Source organism: Nesoenas mayeri (assembly GCF_963082525.1).
Source record: "Nesoenas mayeri genome assembly, chromosome: 7".
NCBI lineage: Eukaryota > Metazoa > Chordata > Aves > Columbiformes > Columbidae > Nesoenas > Nesoenas mayeri.
Window position 1 is genome coordinate 36,460,334 of NC_137551.1, and position 27,900 is coordinate 36,488,233.

Consider the following 27,900-nt stretch of genomic DNA (forward strand, 5'->3'; position numbering starts at 1 on the left):
GGGTTCCCCGAAATGAAAAGACATCCCTGTTGTCCCCTCCCGGACTATTTGGGACTGGCGCTGCCTACCAAAGCCTGGCCTAGGGGGAGCAGACTAAACCTCTGCGGTGCCAGGAGGGGGATAAAGCTATAGAACAGCGGATGGGTTCTGCTGGGATGGGAGACACATCCCGAACCACCGCAGGAAAAAAGTGCACTAACATAACCAGAAACTATGAATAACACCTGTACCAGTGGCTCTCAGCCCCTCCTGATTTACGGACTCCTACAGATGGTGCCGAACCCTGTTAAAAATGGTACTTCTTCAATTACTGTTGGTGTAGATGACCTTTTTCTTTTCCTTTCTTGCTTTTGCAGAGCTCGGGAAGTAAACCCTGAGCCTGAGAGAATGCTGGAAGCCACTTGTACAGCTTTCCTAGAGCTTTAGACAAACACATACAAAAAAAAAGAGGGAGAAAATAAAAATACATGTCCTTCTAAACCTGTTAGCAAGCAGACAGCTTATTTTTTACCAAAGAGAATTCCTAACGTACAAACGTAATGGTCACCACTTGATCTGTGCTTAAAAAAGGCACAGGAAGAGGAAAAGCTTTCAGTGCTGCTACCTGGATTTTCAGCCTTTTTGCCAGCTGATTTTTTGTCAAGTAACCCCGCGGCGTCTCGGGCGTGCAGCCCCTTCACAGTAAGACAGAGGGAAAAGAAAAAGAGGGTGGCAGCTGTGCCTCAGGTAGCAAAGAGGGCACAGCCGCTGGGAATTGGGTAAACAGCCCAGCCCCGCTCAAAATCGGGTGTTGGGAACCCGAGATAGGGTGGCACCGAGCCCCATCGGGCCTTTTCCTGATGGGTTTCAAAGAAGGGGTTGGTATGGAAAAATAGAGGGATGATTTGAGCATCCTCGGGCAGCGCCCGCCGAGCGCTGCTGCGGATGCTGCTCCGCGTTGGAGCTGTGCGGGGCCAGTGGGTCCCTTTAATTCCTCATCAGGAAAATAAAATTAAGAAAAAAAAGTAAAAATCCAGCTCTTACCATTATTAAATTTAAGCAAAACACTTCGCTTGCCATTTCCTTCTCATGGCACTGCCAGGGATGCTGCTGGGACACAGCCGGGGAAGAGGCGCCGCAGCCGGCCCTGCAGCCACCAGCCAGCGCTTGGTTTGCAAATCTCAATATTCTGGTTTTCCCCCACTTTTTCCAGTCCCATGGGTGTTGGTTTCTCCTTGTGCATCCCCTAAGAAACAAGCACAGGTGGGAACCGGGGGAACATGGACAACCCCATCGTCTCCAATACAAAGTCGGCAAAAGCCATTTACTCGCTAAATGCGACTTTTTGGCGGTCCCTGTGCCCGGTTTCCCCAGTCGGGCAGGTGGTTTCTCCTGACTAGCTGATGTCTGGCTACAGTAGTTACAAAGAATTTCAAGGTTCGCACACGCACGCAAATTGCTCGGAATACCTGATGAAATTTTGGCAAAGCTGCTTCGTCCCCTCCAGCCGGCGGGAGGGGAGCGGTGACAGGACCCGCCAGACCCCGCGGGGAGCCCTGTGGCTCTGCTGGCAGCCCCCCAGCCCGGGCCGAGGGGACCCGCTCCCTCCTCAGTTGTTTTCAATCTGCTCAATATCTATCTCGCCATCCAGCTGGAAGAGGCTCTCGGCGCCCGCCCCGCCGCTCCGCCACGCCACCCCGTCTTCCTCCTTCCTGCCGCCATCCTCCTCCTCCTCGCAGGAGAGGTCGTCCCTGCTGGCCCGGTGCTCGTCGGCCCGCGAGCGCGGCGGCTCCGGGACCGGGGTGCAGGCGGGGGTCCTGCCTGGCATCACCTCCGGGGAGCGGGGCGCCGCGGTCCAGGGCTGGGGGCCGGGGAGGCGCTGGGAACCGTCCTCGGCCGCGGCGCTAAGGCAGGTGAGGCTGTTGAAAGTCTGGCGGTTCTGCAAAGACAAGGGGGGAAAACAGCTGAGACGTGCGGGGACAGAGACCAGAGGGAATCCTGAGGCTGCCTCAGATGAGGCGAGAGTCCCCCAAACCTGCAACCCCCCCATCCCAGCAGATGAGCTGAAACATCCAACTCCAGGAGCTGGGCAGCTGCAGCAAAACCCGGCCTCCCCATGGCAGCTCCTGCGCTTCTCCCACGCCTGCAATATCCAATCCAGGCCCACCCCGGTCCAGATCAGCTCCTCCATTCTATGATTCCACCACCACCTGCACCCCATGCTCCTCCCAGTTGCACATGGAAGGCAGTACAGAGCTGTTCTCCCCAAAATAAATGAGTGTTTCCAACAACCCCATGTACTAAACCAGCTACAAGAAACTCCAGCCCCTTCTTTAAGCAGCTGGAGCTTGTGTGCTGCTCAACCCTCTTTTGTGATGGGTGTCCTCCCTCATTAAAGACCATGCAGGTCAGTTCTCTGTCCCTTGTCTCTCTAATGAAAAGGGCCCACAGCTGGTTGCCTTGGCCAGAAACTTGATTTAGTTGATGTACCATCACATCTTCAAAACAGTTTCAATTTCCAGCAATAAGGAGCTCACAGGCATTCAAACCCCTCCAGAGCAGACACAACCTCTTGGAGATGCTGTGTGACCACAAGCGTGCTTACCTGACAGGGCATGCCTTCTACCTGGGTTGTTTTTTATAGGAGTAAACAAAATCCTAATTAGCGAATGCCAATGGAAATAAGGTGGCCATCCTGCTGGTGTGCTCTGAGCAGAAGAGCGTGGAGCATCTCAGCAATTCGTGCAAGCTTCTCACAACAGACAGCGTGCAAAACACGTGTGCGATGGTGAACCCGCTTCACAGACACCTGTCCTGGCCACATCCCACCCCATGGGCCTGATCATGCATCCAACAAATACCCGGGGGGAAGGCAGCCCCCTCACAGGCTGAAGATGCTCACCTGATCCCAAATCCTCCAAAATCACACCAATAAATAGGTATGAGCACGCAAATCCCCTTCTCCTCACAGCTGCTTTTCCTGACGTGGGGTTTACGTGCAGTAGGAAACTTGAAGCATATTTACAATGAGCTGGGACTCCTGCTTAGGAGATTCTTGGCTTTTCAAAATCCCTTCTTGGGAGAGGTTTATGTAGTGTCAATAGAAACCTCAGTGATGAGGAGACTGCAGCATGGGTACATGGCTTAAATTTTATCTATAGCAGATGAAGAAAATCTACTCTAAAGGAGGAAAACTCCATGAGAAGTTAAGGGCAGCTCATGGCTCGGTGGAAATATGGATCAGGTGGGATTCCCCTGAGGCTTCACCAGCACCTGGCATCAATCAGCACTTTCTCAAACAAGCTGTTTGATGGGTTAAATCTGCAAACACAGGTACCAGCAGCTCTTTGAGAGCCTGGAGCAGCAAAAACCTGGCAAATAAGGACTTTTTAACAGGGCCTGGTGTGAAAGGACAAGGGGTGATGGTTTAAACTAAAGGAGGGAGATTCAGGCTGGACATGAGGAAGGAATTGTTGCCCCTGAGGGTGGTGAGAGCCTGGCCCAGTTTGGCCAGAGAGGTGGTGGATGAACCATCCCTGGAGACATCCCAGGCCAGGCTGGACGGGGCTCTGAGCACCCTGAGCTGGTGAAGATGTCCCTGCTCAGGGCAGGGGTTGGATGAGCTTGCAAGATCCCTTCAACCCAAACAGTTCTGTGATTCTATGATTCTCTGAAGGGGGTTTAGGCTGGAGACAGCAAGCAGGGATGTGTAGGAGGGTGTACTGTGCTTCCAACACAGAGCATGGCTACGAATTTCTGAAACCTCATCACCAGAACCTGTTAATACAGGTCAGGCAAATGTCACTAAACTAACATGGGTGTCCAAACATCCCCCCAGACACGCCCGAGTCATTAATGCACATTTACTTGAGGGTTAGTTGTGTTTTTCCTTTCAAATCCAAGCTGGAAGTAACTCCACCGAAATAACTTACCCCAGGCTCTAAATGAAGCAAAAATCATCCCTTTACATATCCCCCCTGAGGGACGCAGGTCAAAGCCCCAGCTATTTTGCATTCCAATAATTTCTTAAGAAATCCCAAGTACTTGTGCTGAATTTGTACCCACTGACCACATGTTGTTTAGAGTCTTTGGCCACCAGGCTAAACAACGCATAAAGGTAAAACGAGCTGTAGCAGGAGATGATGCAAGGGCTGTTGTATCTGAAAGGAGAAGCTGCTGCTGCCCAAACTCCATTTCACGTGGCCTTCAGTCTCTGAAACCTTCCAAAAACCCACAAGTCCATGTGAAAAACCAAGCGTTTGTCCTCTAAAAACCCAACTGCACCCAATCCCCACGTCATCCTTCTCCTGCTTTCTTTAAATCCAAGCTGTGCCTTTCCATGCGGTCTGTCTTCTAACAGCTTCAAGCAGAGATCTGCACATTGTGGTTAATGGACAACTTGTAATTACCGCTGCTCTTGGAGAAGCCCTGAGGACACAGGAGAAATATTCTCTAAGTACTTACAAAAATTTGCAAGCGTATTTCCAAAAGCGGTTTAGGTACTTGAAAGCCTGAGTCTCCTGAAAGTCAACAGCCGTCTCAGAAGTGCAAATCCTTTCTACAAACAAAAAGCTGGCAATTCAGAGAATGTTGATTTTTCTTCTGCTAATCAAGCTCATCTCCGGGCTGCGACGCTTCCCGGGGCTCAGTACCCAGGTGTGAGCATGTCGGGCTGATACAGGTGGGCCAGAGCATCCTCAGAGGGTGGAAGATGCTCTGCAAAGCTTCAGAGAAAGAGATGGGTGATGCCTGTAATGATGAATGAAGAAGGATGCAACCTGGAGAGCAACTAAACAGGTCCAAGGCGCACTCTTCCCATCCAAATTACAAGTGTTTCCAAGGTTGGAAACATCTCCAAGAACAGCCGTGAATGTACTTGACTTTCAGGGAAATTTTGCATTTTATGGGACTTTGGCAAGATAACCGAGCCAGCGGCCTCATTTCCCTGCTCAAATCCACACATGCTGCAACCCAACATTTTCCACGAACTGCCTTGAGTCGTTCCGGGTAATATTTTCACCTTCCCTGTAACGGGATGGAAAAACCCTTCTGATGGTCCTGCAGCTTCCAGCAAGGCAGCGACTGCTCGTGGAGAAAGGAACTCCCTCTGACCCGGGTTTGCCAGAGTTTGGCTCAGAAAGCAAGTTTTCACAGGCACCAGCTGCTGAAAAATCCCTTCCCAGTGGGGGATGAACATTTTGGAGAAGGGTCCCCCCAAGATGGGGAAAACCAAGCGAGCATCGCCTGTGCTGGCCATGGAGCAGTGGTGGATCAGCCACCACCATCAATACAACATCTGTTCTCAACCCTTCGGGAGCTTTTCTACTCGTTCTTTATTTATTGGGTGAATTTAGCGCGTGCTGAAGTGCTGAGCTGGCAAAAGCGGGCAGTCAAGTCCCCCATTGATAGCAGCCAAAGAGCAGTTTTGGTGGCACAATGTGGTGCCTGTTCTCCACGACCAGGCAGCCCCGGGCCCCCTCCGAGCCTCTCACAACCTCGTCCTTCAGCGCCAAAGGGGCATCAGGCACCAAAAACACTGCTGGTCTCAAAGAAACAATGGGGAATCCTGACACCCACCTGAATCTGACATGGGTGGCTTTCGGGAGATGTTTGTGGCCACCCTGCCTTCACCCAGCGAGCATCTGTCATGTACCTTCCACCCAAAACACCTTCACTCACAGCCACTATGACCCATTTCTGACCATTTGAAGTGTTGGGTTTTCATCCCCCGGCTCTCCCCAAACCAGCTGCCCAGGGAGCACACTGGGTGATCTCTCCAGGAGAGGAAGAAAATGAGACGTTACTAAAGCAAACCCCCCAAAAAATAATTTAAAAATACAAATCAGAAATCCTTGGCTACTTGGAATGAGCCGAGTGGTGGTAACCAAGCTCAGGGTGAATCTACTTCCCACGGGGCTCTCACGGTGCTCTGCACCATGCACAGACCAAAGCTAAAAGCCGGGGAGGTTGCAGGAGCTGACTCAGCCCCACATCCATCCTTTTCCAGAGGTTTTTCTTCCCCTTGAGCATGGGGAACAGGGGCTGGCAGCCCAAACAGCGAGCAAGCCGGAGAAATCCCTCAGCAACATTTCTTCATATAACTCTCCCCCTCATAAAACAGCCAGCTCTGAGTTTTTCCCTGAAACACACCTCTGTAAACACGGTGGATCTGCTAGAACAAATATTAGCAGGACCATGATCCCTGTGGTGATCGTGGCTTCTGCGTAAACACGGTTTGGGTTTTTTTTCCCCACCCTGCCAGGTGATTGCTGCGATTTTCCCGGGGAAGGTGTAACGCTACGAGCTGTCAGCACCACCGGCCCGACCTCCCGAGCTGTCATCACCTCCCGTTCGCACACTGGGCTACAGTTGCTTCATAAAGCTGAAAATAACCCGGTGCCAGAAGGAAAGGGGGATGTGAGCGGTGCTGCTCCATGTGGGGACGATGCAGCTCTGCCAGCCCTCTCCATCCAGCAAAGTCATTTCCATTGGGGGCTTCTCTAGAGCTCTTTCTTCTCAAGCACGTTCAGTGCTTCAGAGAATCACAGGATCACAGGATGGTTTGGGTTGGAGGGACCTTCAAAGCCCATTCAGTGCCCCCCCTGCCATGAGCAGGGACATCTTCACCAGCTCAGGTTGCTCAGAGCCCCGTCCAGCCTGGCCTGGGATGTCTCCAGGGATGGTTCATCCACCACCTCTCTGGCCAACCTGGGCCAGGCTCTCACCACCCTCAGGGGCAACAATTCCTTCCTCATGTCCAGCCTGAATCTCCCCTCCTTTAGTTTAAAACCATCACTCCTTGTTCTATCCAGGCCAGGCACACACACATTGCTCTCCCCCATTTTTAAGGCACCCACAATCTTCTCCAGCTCCATCCCCAAGTTGCTGCAGGCAGCTCAGCAGCTGCCAAGATCAACATTGCCATGAAGGGGGGGCCGTGGGTCTGACACCGACCCTGTCCTCCCACAGAAAGAGCCTCTGAGCAATGGATGAAGTGTCGGGAAAGAAATGACTGAAATACCTGAGGAAGGCAAACACAGGAGGCAGTTATGGGGTACGTGAAATGCAAACAGAGCTCATGTGCCTGGTGCGGAGCTGGAGCTGGGTTATACACTCAGCGGTGCCACGTCAGGGAGCTCAGACTCATCTGCTATTCTATATATTTTTTAAAATTTTATCTATGGAGGCATTGAGAAATTTGCAGGCACCCCTACACCCTTCTCAGGCTGACGTGCCATGGAGCGGTTCTGCAGCAGCATCCCCGCGGGTACCACGATGCCACCCTTGTTTTCAGGATCTGCCTTCTCCACTCTTCCCCTTCTCAGCCGCCAACCAAGAGGAATATTTACATAGTGTTTACACAGCCCCAATCCCAATTTTGCAATAGCAGGCACCAGTACTTAGACGGTGCACTGGAAGTCTACAGCTTTAGCACATAATTTTGCTTGTATTCTGTTTGGTGTGAAAAACAGCTTTCACGAGCAGGCTCAGAAATATCTATTATCCTACCAAGTCACTTCGCACCACAGTATTAAACAAACAAAAAAGAAAGAGGCTTTAAGTCATTAATATTAGTGCTGTGTTTGGATCCTGTGGAGTTAATTTGATTTTACTCGCAGTTTTGCTCTTGTCTTTGGACCTCTCTCTCTAGCTGCCCCAATGACAGTGGGTTTCCCCAAATGCAAAACAAAAAGCTGTTACATGACCTGCCCACAGGGATCCTCCTGGTGCCAGAGAGTCCCAGGGAGATGCTGGAGAGAGGAATCCCAGAAATTACAGAGAAATCCAGCAGGCATGGCTATGCATGGAACCAGAGAGCGGGGATGCTCTCTGGGGCTTGATTGTCCCACCTGGGCGCACCAGCCCACAGCATCCCACAGCATCGTGCAGCATCCCAGAGCATCCTGCAGCTTCCCACAGCATCCCACAGCATCGTGCAGCTTCCTGCAGCACCCCAGAGCATCCCACAGCATCCCGCAGCTTCCCACAGCATCCTGCAGCATCCCAGAGCATCCCATAGCATCCCACAGCTCGGAGCAGAGACCATCAGGGCCAGTCTGATCTCCCAGTGATGCTATTGCAATGTCATGGATCTAACTGGAATGGTTCTGGCATGAGCAATGGTGAGCTGGAACCCGACTTGTCCCAAGAGCTGGCAAAACCTGAGGGTTTGGAGGGGCTTATCTGTGGGGAGATGTCTTGTTACAAGATAGGATGAAACATCATTAATATAGAAATGTTTTTAAACATATTTTTTGAGAATCTCAGCCCTATTCCGTTTTGATATTATTGCATCATTTCAATACAGAAGTAATAGCTCTATTCTGCTATTGTGGCCTTACTTCATGCCCTAAATTACCTTATAGAAGTTAAAATCAAACTTCCAAGAATAAATCAACCACTTCCTTTAACAAAATGCTTTCTGAAGCGCTCTCATCTCCCTGAATCGGCCCCTATCAGTGGAAACCTGCTCCAGTTGAACACTTCCACCTGATTTCTGCAGGTTTAATTCACACAGAGGCACCAAAGTGTGCCCGGCATTACACCCCACACCAATCTTGTCACCAGCACAGGGACAGCGTCACCTCATTGACACCACCATTAAAGAAACTAACAGTGAGTAAAGGGAAAAAAAATAATGTTGTGGCTCACCATAAATCCAGAATTTATGGAAAGGTGTAAACCTGGGACAACAAACGTGAGGCAGGAGGTGCGAGGGTACACCTAATCCCAAACACCTCCCCGCGCCAACCTCTCACCTCCCGCAACATAAACAGAGCAGGCTTAGCACACGGTGAGTAATTTAAGGTGATAATCACAGCCTGCTTTTCCCCAGGCATCAAATTAATGTTGGGTTGGATTAAAAAGGCAAGGGGAGGAAGCAATGTGGAGTCATGTCCCTAAAGATGCTCCCGGGGCACCCACACCCACCTCCATACCCAGCTCCATGGCCTCCTGCAAATCAACTGCAGACTTGAAGGACACATCATTTTCTGACCCAGTCTCCATTCCAGACTAACCCTGAGCATCTTTCTCTTGAAAATAAAACTCAGCTGCCCTCCTGGTTTATTTAGCGCTGCTTCCTGAAACACTGCGGGAGTTACGCAAGGCAAGAGACTCTCAAGTAACTTTCGACCATCACTACTAAAATTTTGCATTGGAAAAATATTTTCTACAAAAAAAACCACCATCTGCCCGAAAGGCCACGTTGCCTTGTGCCCAAAGGAGCCATTCCCACTGCTGCACTGGGCTTAGACACAGATCCAAAACCTGCACCTTGCACCAGCCTTCCAGCGCCTCCGAAATCCTCTGGAACAAGGTGTGATGGATGAAGCACCTTTGAGGGGACTAAAACTCAACCACCATCTGCAAATCCTGCCACCGCTGCATCCACCGGCGCCGTGGGAGGGAGAAGCAAGCCTGGAAATCTCCCAGAATGCCAGGGTTTGGGTGTTTTTAAAAACAGTGTGAACAATCGCTTTTGGCTGCCACTTTTGAGCATGCCAATTCATTCAAAGATGAATCTCTGCTCTATAAAAGCTGCTCTTTGGTTCCATGTAGTGCAAGAGCCTGGAGACCAGAGGGTTAAATAGCAAGTGGTGAGTCAGATGCGTGTCTTGGGGATACAATCAGATTTGTGTGTGTTTGGGACAGGCACTGCCAAGCTCTGCTTGTGTTTCCAGCCCTGGGAATGTGAAATAGGGTCCAATACCCAACCCCGCACCCCTGGACCTTGCAATGGGATGGAGCAGGAGCAGGAGATGGTGGCAGGACACGGTGCCTGGGTACCACGGGGCCCTTTGGCACTCAGACACCCCTTGCACGGATGAAGGATGCTGCTGGAGGAGCCCGTCCCACGCACACAAGTCCCAGCCCACGCTGGAAAAGCGATTTTGTGGCAGGAATAGTGGCACAGCCCGCTTCTGCTTCCACAGCTGCAGTTATTTTCAGCCCATTGTGTTTGGTGAGTCACCAATTTATAACTGGGGCAGATGGGACCGTTTTGACTGTAAAATCAAAACAATAGATGTCATTGCATTATACATTATTGCTATTAAAAGCTCTGTCGGGTGACTAAAATAAGAGCTGCTACAATAAATCATCTCCTACAAGCATCCTCTGACTGTACCAAAGTACCTTGCCTGAAATGGTCACTCCAAAGCCACAACAACAAATCAGCCCTTTCTAAGGAGATGCAACTTTTTGGGGTGCTACTTCTGGCAGCGATATGACTCAGTACCCAAGAGCAAGGTTTTATTGCTGTGGGGAGCACCCAAATTACATCCTGCCCAAGCCGGCACAGCCTCAGGAGCTTACGGACAGAGGTAGGTGAAGAAAATGCATTGCCTTCATTTTTCCATTTGGGAAACTGAGGCAGCAAAACTCTGCTCAAAGGACATTTGCAGAAGAGGCAGAAACGGAGCTAATGCATATGAGATCCAGTCCATTGCTGTAACTTCAAAAACATCCTCTCCTCTCAAACATTTTGCCCTGTACACATTAAAAACCATGCACTTGGATCTGTTAAAACTCTTAGACCAGGACAATCTATGATGGCCCAAAAAAAGCTTATATTTTTAGCGCAGCACAGGGAAAAACTGATGCAAAACATCTCAGAAAGCAACAGAAATATTTCAGGGGTGAAGCTCCTCGCAGCGGACGAGCATTCTCCCTGGCATGGCAGGCAGAGGATGGCGGCAACACGGGCTTGTGCCAGCAGGCAACCTCAATGGGGACCACTGGTCCACCCTGCCGCAGTGGCCACCAGCCAAGGGGAGGTTTCCTCTAATTCAGCAAATATAGAGATTTGTTTCTCAAAGGAGCAGGTAAGTAAAAAAAAACCCACGTTAACAGTTCATGCCAGGAATAAACATCATTATGAACCTAATTTCCAATATTGACTTGAATTTCTTTCAACTACTCGTATTTTTTAAATAAAAAGACAAAAACCAGGGCAACGAATAACAATGGTGGCACGTGGAATAGTCTGACCAAAGTTAAATCCAACTGGCTTCTGAGGTCCTTTGCACCCTCCGAACCGAGTTATTTTCTTTTGATCCCGAACTGACGGCTTTTTCCCACCAAGCCACAAATTGACCTTTGCAAGCTCCCTTAGTTCGTGTTTATTTAAAGAACACTGGGGCTTGGAAGCTGGAATCTGTCTCAGAAGTTACATCAATAGCAAACTATTTCCTGGGATACGACTGGAATTTAAAACGTCCAGTTTCTTCCCCTGTCACTACCTTTTGGCAATATTTGCCACCAGCTCGAGTGGGCGCTGACGCCAACTGAGATGGGTGCCGCCCCTCCTGCCCCCACTGACGAGCCTGAAAGCTGCCTGAATTTAAGCAGAAAATCTTCTCAAGTGGAAATTTAGAGAATTTTACCCCTGGAGGAAAGAGCTGGGTGACCAGAGAAGTCACTTCTCCCATCCTGCAGGTTAAAACTTGCCCCCACACAGAGTCAAGACCAGCCTAACACATTTCCAAGCTGGTGAGATGTTTACTTCAGCTTTGGGAGCGTCCGGGCTCCTCCGGCATGGATCCACATATAAACTGCCATTATTCCTTAATTTGGAGGGGACAACAAGGCAGGGGACAGCCTGGCCCCCAACCATCCAGACCATTACACACTCAGCTCCCCTGCATCTCCAGCCCAGGCTGAAACTGGTTTTCATCCTGAAAAACACCAAGAACCACATGCCTGCATTTCTTGTGATTCCCGGTGAGGATGACTCCATCCTGTAAAGGCATTTGCTCCTCAGAGGACAGTCAAGTCACCCCATGAATGGCACGCAAATAGTCCCATTGTATCCACCTCCAACATCTCAGCATCCTCCCCATAACTTTGTGTCTTTCAGGTACAAAGTCTTCTCTAGAACTCTTCCTTCTCAAGCACACTCAGTGCTTCAGAGTATCATAGGATCATGGGATGGTTTGGGTTGGAGGGACCTTCCCAGCTCCTCAGTGCCCCCCCTGCCATGAGCAGGGACATCTTCACCAGCTCAGGTTGCTCAGAGCCCCGTCCAGCCTGGCCTGGGATGTCTCCAGGGATGGTTCATCCACCACCTCTCTGGCCAACCTGGGCCAGGCTCTCACTACCCTCAGGGCCAACAATTTCTTCCTCAGGTCCAGCCTTAATCTCCCCTCTTTTAGTTTAAAACCATCACCCCTTGTCCTGTCAAAGGGTTTACCCAGGCCAGGCACACACACATATACATTGCTCTTCCCCCATTTTTAAGGCACCCACAATTATATATATATATATATATATATATATATATAAAATAGAATAATAGAATCATTTGTTTGGAAGAGACCTTCAAGATCAATGACTCCAACCATTAACCTAACTCTGGCACTAAGAACCTCATCGTATCTATAAACATATATATAAATGATTCACTTAAAAAAATGTGCACAAGGGATAGCTGAGTTGGGAAATGCATTAACAGAAATTAAAATGTCTCAGTACCAACTGTATCAGAATTTTACAAGGCAGGAAACAGAACGGGCAAGAGATAGCGAGGGCTCGTTTTGCCACTGATGGGGATGACTGCAAATTCTCATTCGGGGTGGCCGTGGTCGGTGTCACAGATGTGCCACGTGTCCCTTGCAGCTCCCATGTGAAGGGAAGCAATGTGCTCCGCCAGCACACACGCTGGCCCATGGCTTGGCTTCTCCTAAATGACTCAACCAAGCCACCAAACCCTGTGTTTGGTGTTTCATGAGGCGTTTCAGCATGCAGCGCCCCAAATCCTGCAGGAAACATCAACACCGAGACGCTGAAAAGCAGCGGACGCAGAGATGGGAGATGGCAAGTCCCCATGTCACCAGCGCAGTGAGGCGCCTTTGGAGAAGAACCACACCAGTCTATGGGAGAGGAAAACCACACAGCTCTCTATACTACACAGCATCTCTGGCAGACTCTGTATTTTTAGAAAAATCCGGTTTTCTCACTTAATACACCTTGCAAAAGGTGAAACCACCTGTTCCTGCAAAAATGAGCCCACCAGGCAGGACAGATGGGGTCCCAGTGTCCTAGTAGGGATCCTGCCACCCTCGTGACATCGCTCGTCTACCATATACTTTAGGCACACACACGCATCAACAAAATAAAACCAGCTTTTTGAGAAACCTACCAATTCACAGAAAAATCTGATCCCAACCATTCCTGGTCCCAGCCTGCCAGTACGGACACGGTCCCCAGAGCTGTGAATCGAGACTGCGCCTAGGAAAGGAGAGCTCGCTGCCACGAGATTAATTAATGTGCTGTCAGAACAACTGAGGAAGGAATTTTTGACAGTGAGGGTGGTGAGAGCCTGGCCCAGGTTGGCCAGAGAGGTGGTGGATGAACCATCCCTGGAGACATCCCAGGCCAGGCTGGACGGGGCTCTGAGCAACCTGAGCTGGTGAAGATGTCCCTGCTCAGGGCAGGGGGGGCACTGGGGGAGCTGGGAAGGGCCCTTCAACCCAAACCATCCTGTGATTCTATGAACTGCTGGGATTTCGGAGGTGGGATGTTGTCCTCCTTGGGCTTGTGCTTCACATGGAAGGTGGAAAGCAAGCCCAAGCCTTGCACCAAAATGAGAGTATGGTTGATGTCCTTGTTTTAAGGGGCACAAGGGTGGCTGGAGATGCCAGGCAGCTCACCCAGTACCCAAAACCCAACTTGCGTGGAGTGAAGGACAGAAACCGGCCTCTTCGCATCTCACCTGCCTCCGGACACTGGGGATCATTAAATGACACATCATCGTCACCCATGTGCCTGAGCACGACCCGACGGGTTTTCACCCAGTTCGAAGGCACAGCAGCACACAGCAGAGCGTTGGCGTGCGTTTAAAAAGAGCTGAAGGATTTATGCAGCGCTGCGGCTTTCAAACATTGTCGCTATTTCAAAAACAACGGCATTCACGGTTTGGTTTCTGCCCGAAGTTAAAGACACACTCTGCTTTGGTATCATCTAAGTAAATAAGAAGGGGAGTGATATGGGCTCACCGTCCCTGTCTGAGCTATGGGAATTGCAGAGAAGAGACAGAAACGGGATTTTGAGGAATTAAAGGCAATATTTTCCCAAGTATTCTCCCTCCCAGAAGAACTTTAACATTTAGGTCTCTTTCTTAATTAGCCTAGTTATGTAGCCATGTAATTGCTTCCAGGAGCAGCTCCCTCCTCTCCTGCCTGGCCTACATATCCCTACTGGTATGTAGAAAACATTGCTTTCAAGTCAAATTATTTTTGATTACGGTACAGGGTTTCAGGCCTGTAACACATGTGCTTACCAGCATAAGCCAAAATTAACAATCTACTGCCAGAGTTGGATGCTGATCCAGCACCCAGTACCCCTGGTCTGGTCCCCCCAGGGACTCTCAGCATGCCCTGTGCCTCAGTTTCCCCATCTGTAAAGTGAATGCCTTGAGATCTAGTGGAAAGCACACTTTGGTTTTTCCTTTGTTTCGTATCACAAAGACCATTGCACACAAGCTGTTTCTACCCCATACAAAGCCAGCCACATAGACACCTCGCCGTTAATTCAGCTCTTCACCTGAAAGCACCTGCTTTCCAGTCTCCTTCCCAGAGAAGCTTTAAAAGCAGCCTCAGGGAATAACCAAAGCTGCAGGGTTTTCTTGAGCACATTTATTCCCCGTCTCCCACTGCCCACGAGGAATCCATTGGTTTTCACCGCCTTCTCATCCCAGGGAGGGCTCTGGCCATGTCCCACGCCCCACCAAAGGCAAGAATGCTCCCCAGAACTTGCCTAATCCTGCTCGTCCCTCTGTGCCAGTCCTCCCACGCAGAGAGCAGCCTGCCAGGGCTGCTTTTCATAACTGAGCAGCTACGAAAACCCTGGCCCTCACACAGCTCCAGGCTTCGCTTTCTTCCCACTCTGCTCCGGTCCCAGCAGCACATCCCTGCATCAGGGATGCACCGGCCACTGTGGGCACTCAAACCCGGCTGGGATTCCTCCCTGGGAACCAGGGATGCTCCACGGCACGTGCCTTGGGCTGGGTCCCGGTTGTGGAGTTCCTTGGTGATGGTGGTGTTGGATGGTTGCACCAGCAACCTGGGTGTTTGGCAGCAGCCCCAACCACCCAGCCTGGAGCAGGGGGCGAGAAGGGAGGTCCCCATCACCGGCACTGGGGAGATGCTGCACCCAGGCAACCCCTTCCCTATTCCTACAGTGCTTGGAGCTTTGGGATCCTTCCCTTATCATATCAGTTCTTGCAGAGAACGAACCACCCCAACAACTATTTTTGTCTAATCTCATGCTTAAGGGCAGCCAAGAAACGCAGGATGCTCAGGCGTCGCTTTCTCACTTTGCAGGATTTTTTTGATGTGGAGGACAGTAGCCAGAGAAAATACAACCATTCCTTAAGTTTTTCCAGGAACATTAACTGAGCTGCTTTCAGATGTATGAACGATTCAATTTTTGTCATCCTTGGGTCACTTCCCTACACCAAAGCCATGGCTACCCAAAGTATTAATGTGAGCCTGGGCTCAGCATCCACCAGAGGGAAAGGGAAGCTCCTGCTGACTTCTCGGGCATCTCCCTGGCCAAGCCCTTTGCTTCCCAGCCAAAAACTTTCCCCCTTGATCTGGCATGACGGAGAAACTGGCTTTGCCCCACAGCATCCTTGGAGAGCAAGGGAGATCAGTGCCAGTGTCACTTTGGCTCTCACTAAAGTCCCATCACCCGGTCTTGCAGGGTGAGGACTTGGGAGCAAAATCCTCCCCAATTCGCATTTCAGATCTGTAATCTGGCTTTTGTGCGGCAGATTGAAGAGGGAGGTTGTTTTTTGTGTTTGTAACTGAAAATGAAATGTGATAACATCTCCAGAGCGGAAAATTACAGAGGCAAAGAGCAAGTAAAGCCCGTAGTGGTACAAATTTGGCTCCTAACGGAGCCAGGGGCAGGTGCCTCAGGGTGCTGCCTTCACCTGCTCACGGTAGGCTTGGGGTTCCTCTCTCCTGAACTCAAGAATGTGGCGTTTACCATATTCCTTCTTAAAACACGTGGCAGAAGGAAACACCACGGCGGACTCAGCGTGCAAAAATCAGTGCAGGGTTTTATGAAAGGAATCCATTTGGAGGTGAACGGGTTTTCTGCTCGCACAGAACGCGCTTGCCCACAACGCCCGTGTGACCCTGCGTGCCGCAGAGGTGCCTCGGGAGGATGCTGAAGGCTTTAGAGCAGAGCTTTTTTAGCTAAACCATCACCTCCCCGCTGAGCCCAGCTCGCAGGGATGGCACCGCTGCCTCTTACCTGGGTCATCTTGGCGAGGTCCAGCGAGGGCCGTTGCTCCTGAACCTCCTCCGGTCTCCGCCGCTTGACCCCGACCTTCTTGTCATTGAGGACGCAGGGCTGCGAGCGGCTTCGGGAGAGCCCCCCGGCGCGGCGCCCCAGCTCCGGCGTGGAGGCGGGCGTGCTGCTGGCCGAGGGCCCGCAGTACTCCGAGGAGGAGGAGAAGTGGTCATGTGAGCAGGAGAGGGACCTCTGCATGTCCACCCGGTCCCCCCCGCGCCCGCCAGCGGCCAATTTCCTGGCCTGGCATCCCAGGCGGCCGCCGAGGGCGGGATGCTCGCTGGAGAGCGGGTTGGAGCGCGAGGGCAGGCTGAAGCTGGAGCTCCTCTGCATGGTGGCAAAGCCGTTGGAGTAGCGTTGGACACTGCCCCCGCTGTAACATCTCCGTTTCTCCACCGGGGTCCAAACCTTCGAGCCTAAAGGTCTCCAGGAGGTCCCACAGCTGGACATTTCATCCGAAAACGAGAGCGAGCGGCACTGGCGCTTGCTAGGGGGTGCCGAGGGGTTGCCGTGGGGGTCGCTGAGGCTGAGGTCTTTGATCAGGTTGGTGACAGAACAGGTGCTGGTCGTGTCCCTCGGCCAGCGCAAGCTCTCCTCGCCCTTGTCCGACAGGCAGTCCCAGATGTTGGTGCCCGGCTGCTCGAGCTGAAGTGGACATTTCCTGCTGAGATCCCTCCATCTGTCATTTTCTGGTTCAGAAAGAAAAAAAAAACCAAAAAACAACAAACCCACACATGCACAGGCATTAGTGTTAATTAATTCTGTGATTCGCTTTCGACGTCCATAAACAAAAAGAGTAGCATATGGGGCGTTTTCCAGTACAAATTAATTAACTCGTGGAATATGGTTTTCCAAACTGCCAGCAGAACGGTCGCTGCGGCGTAGATGGAGGGAGAAAATGATAATCGCAGCAGGAGCAAAACTGCTAAAGAAGATAAAAACATGCCTTTGAATATCCACGTTGCACTAGCTAAGGGAAATTCAGTGTTATGAAACGACATGGCCATTGCCTTATCGCTGTGTTAAGTCGTGTCTGAGATGCGTGTGGTTTGTCCTGGGCTCCACAATTGCCCAAGAGGTTCCCAAAAACTGGACATGAAGAGCATAAAGCTGTGGCACTGCTGGGTGAGATGGACAAAACACTGTATTCCCACTGGGGCTCTGAGCATCTCTTCCAAACCAACTCAAAGATACTGAGTTTAACTAAAGTCGGTAAACATAAAAACCTCTAAGATGTCTGATGCTATAACAGACAATAAACCTCCAGTGGTTCTTTGCAAGTTGCTGTTCTTAGGTGCATGTTGTAAGGCTCATCACCCCTCTCCCCATCGTCCCCAAAATCTGGTGCCCACAGCACCAGGTACCCACACCCTCCTACTCTTCTGCAGCAACCTGGGCTTAGCATCTCTTCAGGACTGCCTTGAAAATCCCAGTTGTACCTAGCACAGCCACTTGTTTGCATTTCTGTAACAAACATAACACTGAAGCATCTATTTAAAGGAATAAATTGCTTAATAGGTTCACTTTTTTTTTTTACATTTTCTCCCTCTTTCATTCCGCTTGTTTACAGGGGAATTTTTAACTCCTGCAAATCTGCCTTGCATTAACAGTCTTCCAACGCAGCACAGCAAAAGACGGTGGTGACCTGTTGCATGGTTTTGGGGTCATTATAAAATTATTCCTTTTATCAGATGGGTTTTGCGATCCCTCGATAAACCTCTGAGAAACCTGCACCTTCAAAGTCCGTGGGCTGAAGCGTGGACAACTACAGGCAGCAAACCCAGCTACAATATCCATTAATCCCCCCTGGTGACCGTGTCGAAAGAGAGGATTAAAGGTGATGATTTAATTTCTGCACACATCCCACTGATGATAAAAGAAGGAAGCAAAGCATCATCACGGTCTGGCTCCCCGGCGCAGGCTCTCTGCAGCTACGTGGTTGAAGCTCAACAGGAAAACCATGGTAGGACAACCCCATCGGTTGCTGCAATGGAAAAAAGTCATCACCCGCCAGACCTCTGGTGACTGTTTTTGTCATCGGCTGCTGCAAACAGAGGCAAATCGTGCTCGCTAACCGTTGCTGCCAAGTTTCGTGTGATCGTATCTAAATCATGCACTATTTTTTTAGGGGTTTAGGGGTTTTTCCACTCCAAAGGATGAATTCAAAGCCGTACCCAGCCCGCAGCTGGAGGTACCAGCCTGACAGGGATGGTGCAACGGTGCAAAATGTTTGTGACCAAGGCTGAGTTTCAAGTCAGGAGGTGAGATTTGGAGCCTCCTCACACCACTCTTGGCCAGTTTTCCCATTTCTCCCTGTGTCCAGATGCCGCCGTAACAGCTCCAGCCACAACCAGCCTGGCCCTGCCCTCAATAAACACACGGCATTTTAACCATCGCTGGCCTCATTTTAACAAACACAATGAAAAGTGAGAAACCTGTGCTAAACAACTACATCTATGTTTAGATCTTTATTATTTTCCCCCTCTGCATTATGTTGCCAGCAGAGAGATTTCTCGGGTCAGGTCAGCAGACAAAAGAAACAGAAATAGAAGCTGATTTTTTCATGGCAAGCTGCCACGAACCTCCGGCCGGAGATGTCGCACTGTACAAAAGGCCTGGGTGAGGAGGATACGGGACACCTTCCTCTTTCACCCCTGCTTCAGCACAAACAGCTATAAATCTTCAAAACTTTGCAAAGAGCCTGGTAATCGCACCGTTATCCCAGCACCAGCTTGGGGTTATTTGCTTTTCCCCTTGTCCTGTGGGAGCTGGGGTTTTTTTTGGTAGGGGTCAGAGCACCCCAGGAAGAGACCCTGGCACAGCATGGGCCCCCAAGCCCCCGTAATTGGTCCCAAACTACCAAATAACCCAGAAAATAGGGGTTTTTTAAGTGCAAACAGAAAACTGTTCACCCTTAAATTGAAAAGGGAGTAGTCCATGGGATGAGGGTGTAATTCAATGACTTGGGAAAGCCTTATTGAGGAAAAACAGCTGGTTTTCTGTTCAATTTTTTTAAGACTAAGATTCACATCCTGAGCACGCTGATAACAATAATTGCAGTGGAGCCACTAATACTGCTGCAGTTAAACATGTATTAATTTTCTTACATTACAAACCCCAGCTCGGTTTACCCCCAGGCAGTAATTTGTTCCAGGATAAAACCCACCATGAGAACCCCTCAGTTCACAAGTGAGCTGCTTTGCTGGAAAACTCTCCTTTGCCTATTGGAAAAATGATAGGAGCATATTTACAACCATAGAATGATGTAAGTGTGGCACGAGGAGCTCTACTCCTGATTACACAGGTCTTTCACGGCTCTGAGTGTACTTGGCTGAAATACCGTCTTGCTTTTGGATTTTAACTTAAAACTGCAAAAATAAACACTTCAAGTCACTTAATCAGCACGTCCAGCAAATTACTTTCGAGACATTTTGATCTGCAAACCTGCATTTCCAGGGCGAGGCAACACTAAGTGAATTTTCTGGCATCTCTTTGGTTGTGAAACAGCTTTCCAGCTCCCAAGACACAGAGGGGTGTTATCGGCAGCCTGGGGAGGACCGAATTTCTCGTCCTGCCCTCTCTGGCCACGGCAGCAGCAGCCTGAGCCCTCCTGCAAACCACGCATGGAGCAGCGAGAAATTCAGACCAGCACAAAGCAGTGTTAAATTCAGGTTACAGCTGCGAGCTCCCAGGCTGCCCATCCTCTGGAGGACCCAAACCCAAATTATTTCTGCTTTCCAAAGCAAGGCTGAGATAGTTGGCTCTGATTTAGCCCCAGAGACAGTTTGGTGGCAAAGCCGTTGGCCCAGGGATGTGGTGGGACTCGCCGGGCTGGGCAAGCGGCGACAAGCCCCAGCAAGCCCCAGGCTCTGCCCGCCAGGTGATCCTCACCTGGTTTATTCTATTTGCCCCTCTCTCCTATTTTCAGAGACAAGCAGAAGCCACCTGTATGCAAGCATAGCAAAACCTGCCCTGGTGCCATCGACAGCATGCTCCAACACCATCAGCACCATTATCTCTTCCATTTAGGCAAAAAAGACCTTGACTGCTGGGAGTGAACACAGATTCAAAGAACCATCTGGATGGAAAAGACCATAAAGATCATCGAGTCCAACCATTAATCCAACACTGCCAAGTCCACCTCTAAACCATGTCCCTATGAACCTCATCTATGTGTCTTCTAAACCCCTCCAGGGATGGTGACTCCAGCACTGCCCTGGGCAGCCTGTTCCAATGCCCAACAGCCCTTTGGGGAAGAAATTGTTCCCCAGATCCTACCTCAACCTCCCCTGGCGCAACTTGAGGCCATTTCCTCTTGTCCTGTCACTTGTTACTTGGGAGAAGAGACCAACCCCCCCTGGCTCCAAGCTCCTTTCAGGCAGTTCAGAGATCAGAAGGTCTCCCCTCAGCTCCAGTTCTCCAGCTGAACCCCCCAGGTCCCTCAGCACTTGTGCTCCAGCCCCTTCCCCAGCTCCATTCCCTTCTCTGAACTCATGAACAACATCCATCTGTTCTCTGGTGCAACCTTCACCATATCAAACAAGCCCAGTGGTCCAGTGCACTCACAAGCTGAAATCACATCCCAAAATCAAGGTGCTGTCCTCCAAATATCTCTGAGGGCTTTGCACAGCCCCACGGAGAACAGGCTCCATCCTCGCAGCATCACAGCCACGTTTCCAAACGCTGAGCTCCAGGTTTTGCAGGAGCAGTGAAGGGACGTGCCAGGTACCTTGGAGCTTCGGGACGGTCGCAGGCTTTTCAAACGACTGCCGTGCTCCTCTGGTGACAGAGTCAACTTTAATGACCACATGCATAACCACAGGGAAGGGTGTAAAACCAAAACGCTGACACAACTTTAACTACAGCAACACAAATGGGCTGCTGTAATATTTTTACAGCTCCTTTTTATACATAATGCATGATCCTTCTGCTCAAGTTTCCTCTACGTTCTTTTCCCGTGAAATAATTTACATTAATACATAATTTATTACGGCAACTTGTAAAGCAATTACAGGTTTCAATCAATTTTTCTTCTCCTTTTTGGCAGATAAATTCTGTTTGGATCCTAACCCAAACATTTCTCTTCACACGGGTGTGCATCCAATTCCCTTTTTCCCCATGTTGTTCAAGCCGAATTTCAGTCTCTCAGTCTCTGTGCACGAGGAAGAAAGCAGTCTGCATTTTCCACTGTCCCCTGCTTATGTTTGAGAGATGATTTCTAAACGTGGAACAAATTTAATGGTCATAATAAGCTGATGGCAGTGCCATAGAGCCTTCCCACGGCAGAAATAAGATTAAAATATGATGCGTGGAGTTGTGCTTCAATGGGAAATAAAACAGCGGGCCCCAAATCTACCACCGGAGAATAAACACATCAGTGGGCTGTGGGCTGCTTGTGCCAACAGCCTGCACGGGGGAGGGAAATTCCCCACCTCGATGGCAGAACGTGCCCTGCACCTCAACACAATCGTCTGGCGAGGTCTCCTCGCTCCAGCTGTGCCTTGTTGGCTTTCCCTGCCCGGCTTTTTCTCTTTGCAAATCGACTGTGCTTGAACGTGCACCAAGATGCTTTTCTACACTGGTGGCTTTCCAAAAAAATAATCCCTGAAACCCCAGGAAATCCCGGTTCTGAAGCAGAAAGTGTGCGAGCCCTGTATTGGGAGGCAGAGCAGTAGGTGGGCGCTTTCGGGATGCGATCGAAGGGCATCACCCCCCAGCTGGATTTCCTTTGGGCTTCTTGGCTTTTCTCCATCACCCACACGGTGTGAAAAGTCATTTTCCAGGCAGGTGTGCCATGATGAGACCCAAGGCTGCAACCCCACCAGCACCATCACCTCTTGGACCACTGGCGTTGCCCAACTGCGCCAAAGGACGAATGAGCTGACCTGCATGCTTCATCCATCAAAGAATCACAGAATACTTTGGGTTGAAGGGACCTTCAAAGCCCACCCAGTGCCACCCCTGCCATGAGCAGGGACATCTTCACCAGCTCAGGCTGCTCAGAGCCCCGTCCAGCCTGGCCTGGGATGTCTCCAGGGATGGGAGACACATAAATACCTGCTAAGGGGAGATTAGGCGATGCTGCCAGGGCCTTGTTAAAATAGCATACATTTTCTTCTGCCGTCCACCCAAAGCCTGAAACATTTCAATATACGAAGTCAAAAGTAACGCCCCAACTTTCTACTATGCCGCCTCCTTCCTCTAACACAGTCACCGATATTTTCACTGGGGGCATATGATGGAGACTGTGGAGCAAGAAAGTGGAAAAAAGGGGAAAACACCCTATCCAACAATTAGACAATCCTTATACTTCCAGGTGTTTTAAGGGCCCATCAAGCAGAAGAGAAAAAACAAAATTGTTGAATTTATGGTTTTATGCATTTCATCTTTATATAGCCCTTTGCTGTGAAGATTAACGACAAGACCAATCTTTTCAGTAATATTAATATATCACTGTCAGGAGTATTTCTCACAAATCTAAAAATCAAAATATTATTTAGTTCACCTTGAGAAGTAGATCTAACATGTGTCATCCTACATACCAAGTCTTTAATAACGTTTACTCATGTATTGAGTTCTGTTACAATCTAGAATTGATTTTCAGATTCTCGTGATGTTTAGTACCTTATGAGATATTTACATGTGAAATACATGGGTTTTAGTTTACTCTTTTTCCCCACGTTATGCCATGGGTAAGCAGGACCACAGGCTCGCTCTCCTGGGCCAGATGGGTTTCTTGGTCATGGTCCATTATGCATCCATTGGGACTTTAACCCAACTTCTTCCTTTTCCTTCCTTGAGAAAATTCAGCCAACTTCCCTTCATCCCCCTGACACTGTCCATGGGATGACGACTTTTTGCCTCACATCAGCTCCACTGCCAGTCCAAACTTCACTGTATTTATTTATCTCAGTGATCTCCACCAACAGGGACTTGGTCCTTTGACCTGAAATATTCCCCCAGTTTCACATTTGGTGCCATTATAACCACAGGACTTATTTAAAACATTATGCAAGTTTTGATGCTGGATTGCTCTGTGATCATGGCCCACGTTTGAAGACACTGAAAAGAGCATTTGGGAAAGATGCCTAAAATTAAACCCAAGCAAACCAACGTCCTTGCATGCTGGAGAGCCTGGCTCCTCTTGACTGTGCATAGAATCATAGAACTGCTTTGGTTGGAAAAGACCTTTAAGATCATCAAGTCCAACCATTAACCCAGCACTGTCAAGTCCACCTCTAAACCATGTCCCTATGAACCTCATCTCCATGTCTTTTAACCCCTCCAGGGATGGTGACTCCAGCACTGCCCTGGGCAGCCTGTTCCAATGCCCGACAGCCCTTTGGGGAAGAAATTATTCCCAATATCCAACCTCAACCTCCCCTGGCACAATTTGAGGCCATGTCCTGTCGCTTGTTACTTGGGAGAAGAGACCAACCTCCTCCATGCTCCAAGCTCCTTTCAGGCAGTTCAGAGATCAGAAGGTCTCCCCTCAGCTCCTGTTCTCCAGCTGAACCCCCAGGTCCCTCAGCCGCTCCCATCACACTTGTGCTCCAGCCCCTCACCAGCTCCATTCCCTTCTCTCAACTCGCTCCAGTACCCCAAGGGGCCCAACACTGATGAAGACCATGACGCAAGAAGCTGTGGTCAAGGAGATGAGATTTGGTTCCCTCAGAAAGAGGATAATTTGGCAGCCAAGGAAGACCAGCACAGTGCTACAAAGACACAGGCGGCTTTGTAAAAGCTCTTAATGACAAGCTGCTTTTCAATTACAAGTAGACTCTTCATATCTGCTGAAGTGCCTGCCAGTGCCCCAGCGCAAGACAAAACCATCTGATTGGGTTTCTTTGTTCCTCACTCATGTTTGACAGGCAGGAGAAAGGGAACAGGCTGTCTCTATCCCTTCTTGACTTGGAAGCTTGTGACTTTCACCTGAAAAAAATCCAAACGCTTTCCATCTTCCCCCACCGCTCCAAACGACCGGAGTTATCAGAGAGCTTGGGAAATATCTCCTCTCAATGAATGTGCTCAGGTCCCATTAACGCTAATGAGAGTTGTGTCCACGAAGAAAAGGGGCAGCCTCTTTGTCTATAAAGTATTGGCTTTCATACCAAGTAGCTTGGCTCAAACTTGACCTACAATTTTAATTGGGTTTTGAGACTTTGCCTAGTGAATGGCTCCCCCCTACAAAACCCAAAGAGCGCAATATAACAGCACATCCTCCAGCACTATCTGCTTTTCAGAATCACCGGCCAAGGCACCAATCTCCCATCAATTTTGGTGGCTGCTCAGCATAAAAATTAATTGCAAACCCATGACATGATAGGTATTAAACATCCTATACCACGGTTATCATTTAAGGCAAAAAAAAAAAGACATTTTCCTTATTGTTTGAGGCCTGTCCAAACACTTTGTGCAAAGTGGCAGAATATTTCAGTGATAATACTGATATTTATTGCCACATAAAAAGCCATGGTCATGGACTGGATACTCAAACACTATTTCAGACCCAAAATGCTTATAGCCTCAGCTGTATGAGTTACTCTAAAAATAAGCAGATATATCAAAGGGGAGGGGAAAGGAGATAAGCAATTCACTTGGCAATGGCAACAGGGCAGGACAAACTCCTCTGGGAAGGCGGGTGGCACGGGGAACGTTTTTTGGAGGGATCCAGCAAGTCATCTTCCCACCCATCACTATAAGGAAGTGGGAGCGGAGGCGGGGTAAATACAGACAGAAGTTTCTGTTACTTACCCATCACGCCACAAGAGAAGAGGGTAGGTCCTTGACTCATCTTTGGAGTGTGCTGCAAACAACCAGAAAAGCTATTCACTTCTCACAGACTCAACCGTGGCACCAGAAACCACCCTGCTCCAGCCTCAGCCACCCGCGACCGTCCCCTTAGGGCAGGAACAGGGGACAGACCCGTCACCTTCTCTCAGTGAAACTAAACCTGGAGGTAAAATTCAGCAGTAATTCTGCATCAGTGCTATCTGACCCCCACCCAAGCCCATTAAAGTCTCCTGTCTAGGTACAAAGCAGCTTTTGTTCTTTTTTAACATATAGTGTGTTTCTAAGGCAAGGCACCCTCATCCCAGGACTTCTGGGAAGTCAGTGTTTGGATTGTGCTAATTTGTGCTAAAAATAGGGAAAAATGCCGCTATATGGATACAAAATAATCCTGGATGCTTTTTTTACACTCTTTTTTTTTTTTTTTCCCCAAGAATTTCTCTCTTGACAGCGTAAGAGACATCATCAGACTTCTAAAAATGGGCATGGACAGTTTTATATACAATAAATCAATATGTCATCTGCAGCCTCATGCCATTTCAGCTATGTCTGCAAAAACACACTTCCATACTAATTCTTATTTTATTATCCACAAAAATACCCATATTCTGCTTCTGAAGTTTCTCTCCTGGCAACGTCGGCCCGTCTTGACCGAGGCTTTACATTACATGGGGGAAGCATCAGCATGACCTCCCCATTCATCTGTGCTGCTATAGCTGTATTTTATCTGGCCTTCGGCCATCACATTTGCACCTTCTTTCCTGATCCATGTTTTACAGGTTGCCTGCTCACTAATAATAATAATAATAATAATAATAATAATGATGGTATAACAATGGCTGACACCTCCCTGCACAGAGCAATCCAATAAAAGGATCTCACTTCATACACAGAATATTGTAGATGTTGAATATAGAGGGATGTGGAGGCAGAAAACAATGATGGGGTGCAGATGGAAACAAGGTAAATAAGGGTTGGTCACCTTCTCCAGAGCATGTTGGCACTTTTCTAGGTAAGCAAGGCTGTTTCTATCTGTCAGGCCCCCCCGATGAAGCAGCAGGTAGAATTATTCAGAAGACAGCGAGGATGGGCAACTGTCTCCAAAGAGTGGCCCAAGTGGAGCAAAGATGGAAGTGGGACAAGCCCCAGAGACCAGCTACTGCTTGCAAGTGTGGGACTCAGAGGAACATCTTTAGATGACATACGTCTCATATTGAGTACAATTACCGTTTCCTAAGAGTTTCGCCTACTGCCAAACTGGGAACTGAACCAAATGAGCCCATCAGGTGTTGGTAGGTGATACTGTCCCACTGCTCAGACATTTATTTCCTTTAGGTTTTGCTTTTTGGCTTTTTCCACGAAGTCAACTGAAAAGTTCTTGCTTTCTTTGGTGGATCAGTCTCCTTGTGAACACCTGCCCCAACTTAACAGCCTGGACAAACAGCCACTCGAGTCAATAACCAGGATGATCACTGCAGCACTGACCCAGCCCCAGGGCTGCGGGAGGCGCTTGGCAAACACGTGAGGGCAAAGTTTCGCGTTACAGCTCCTCACCTCAGTGCCTGCCATCGGAAATCCAGGCTGCCCATCCCTTCCCGCAGTAGTAGAAGAAACTACTCCTCGTCCACCTCTCCGTAGTAAGTTCCCCTTCACCTCCTGGGGTACAGCTGGTGTGGGATGCTCAGGCTCGCCCCCTTGCCACACTGAGCAGCAGCCACAGGAGATGCTGCTTCCTGGCAGCAGCCGATACTAAAACAAGGATGACTTTCTAATTTATCAATATCCTTCCTTCCCAAATATTACCCTTTTAAGGCAGGATTTAACAGCACCCATGGCTTGCTCTCCTTCTCTGCCGCACACTGTGCTGGGTCAGCCTGCCTTTGCCCCGGCATGCTGAGTTATCTGCCTGGGAAGCCTGGACAGTCAGTCCATCATCCTCAGCAAACTTAGGCGTTTATATTTCTTTTTATGCTCAAAATGCCCATTTATGGCTAATCTTGCCAGATGCTTCCTGCCCTGTTCCTGCACGCCCTTATCTGAGGCTCTCAGCGCACCCTGCGAGGAAGAGCCTTTCGGTCTAATGTCTTCTCAGACTATGACCATCTCTCCCAGAAGACAGAGGAGAAAACATCCACAACCAGCCTTGCTCTGGGCTTTCTCAGATCACTCTCCATCATCCCATAACTCCTACTCCCCATCCTCGCCGGTTCTGACACCGTCCTCAGACAATACATTGCCCCTCATGTCACACTACCTCAGCCCCACAGCCTCACTCACCCCTTGCAGCATCATTTTGGCTGTTTGCTGCCCCTAATTTGTTTTTCTGTCTGTTGACTGCCTGCTCATTCAGCGTGGTTGGATTTGCATCCCTCCAGGCTGCCAGGGAGGCCCTTAAGTACCACAGCACTGCCCTTCGCCATTTCCCACCTAATCCTGCTCCCCACTTGCTCATCCTCCTATTAATGATGAGCATCTGTTCACTGTTGGTGAAGCAACTTCTCGCTTGTGTTATTCACGGCACTGATTTTTTTTTCCGCTCTTTATTCCATTGCGTGCTCACTGAAATTCACATATGCAAAACCAACAGCACTCCAGTCGCCTGCGCCTTGGATATTAATGCAGCTTGGTAGAAATCAGCGATATAAACCATCTAAAGATCTGGCCCTGAAAAACACTCATATTATAACACTACAGCAAAGCTCTCAGCAGCAAATAAGTTTTGAACGAAGATTTCTCAAAGCTTACCAGCTCAGTCCTGCATGTTATGGAGTCAGCACCTTTGTTTTCCCAAGTTTTGGTTAAGATCATCACCATGGTAACGCAGTCCTG

The 27,900-nt window shown here is 49.4% G+C and overlaps 1 protein-coding gene across 1 annotated transcript; it reads right to left on the reverse strand.

The window, feature by feature from the left end:
• Window positions 1-210: 210 nt before the first annotated feature.
• FAM53B (family with sequence similarity 53 member B) lies at window positions 211-27,885 on the reverse strand (the record flags this gene model as incomplete). The annotated part of the gene is made up of 4 exons (XM_080348012.1): window positions 211-1,918; window positions 16,243-16,970; window positions 25,036-25,087; window positions 27,817-27,885. The coding sequence occupies 4 exons, from the start codon at window positions 27,883-27,885 to the stop codon at window positions 1,589-1,591; spliced, it is 1,179 nt and encodes a 392-aa protein (XP_080204138.1). The 3' UTR covers window positions 211-1,588.
• Window positions 27,886-27,900: the final 15 nt, after the last annotated feature.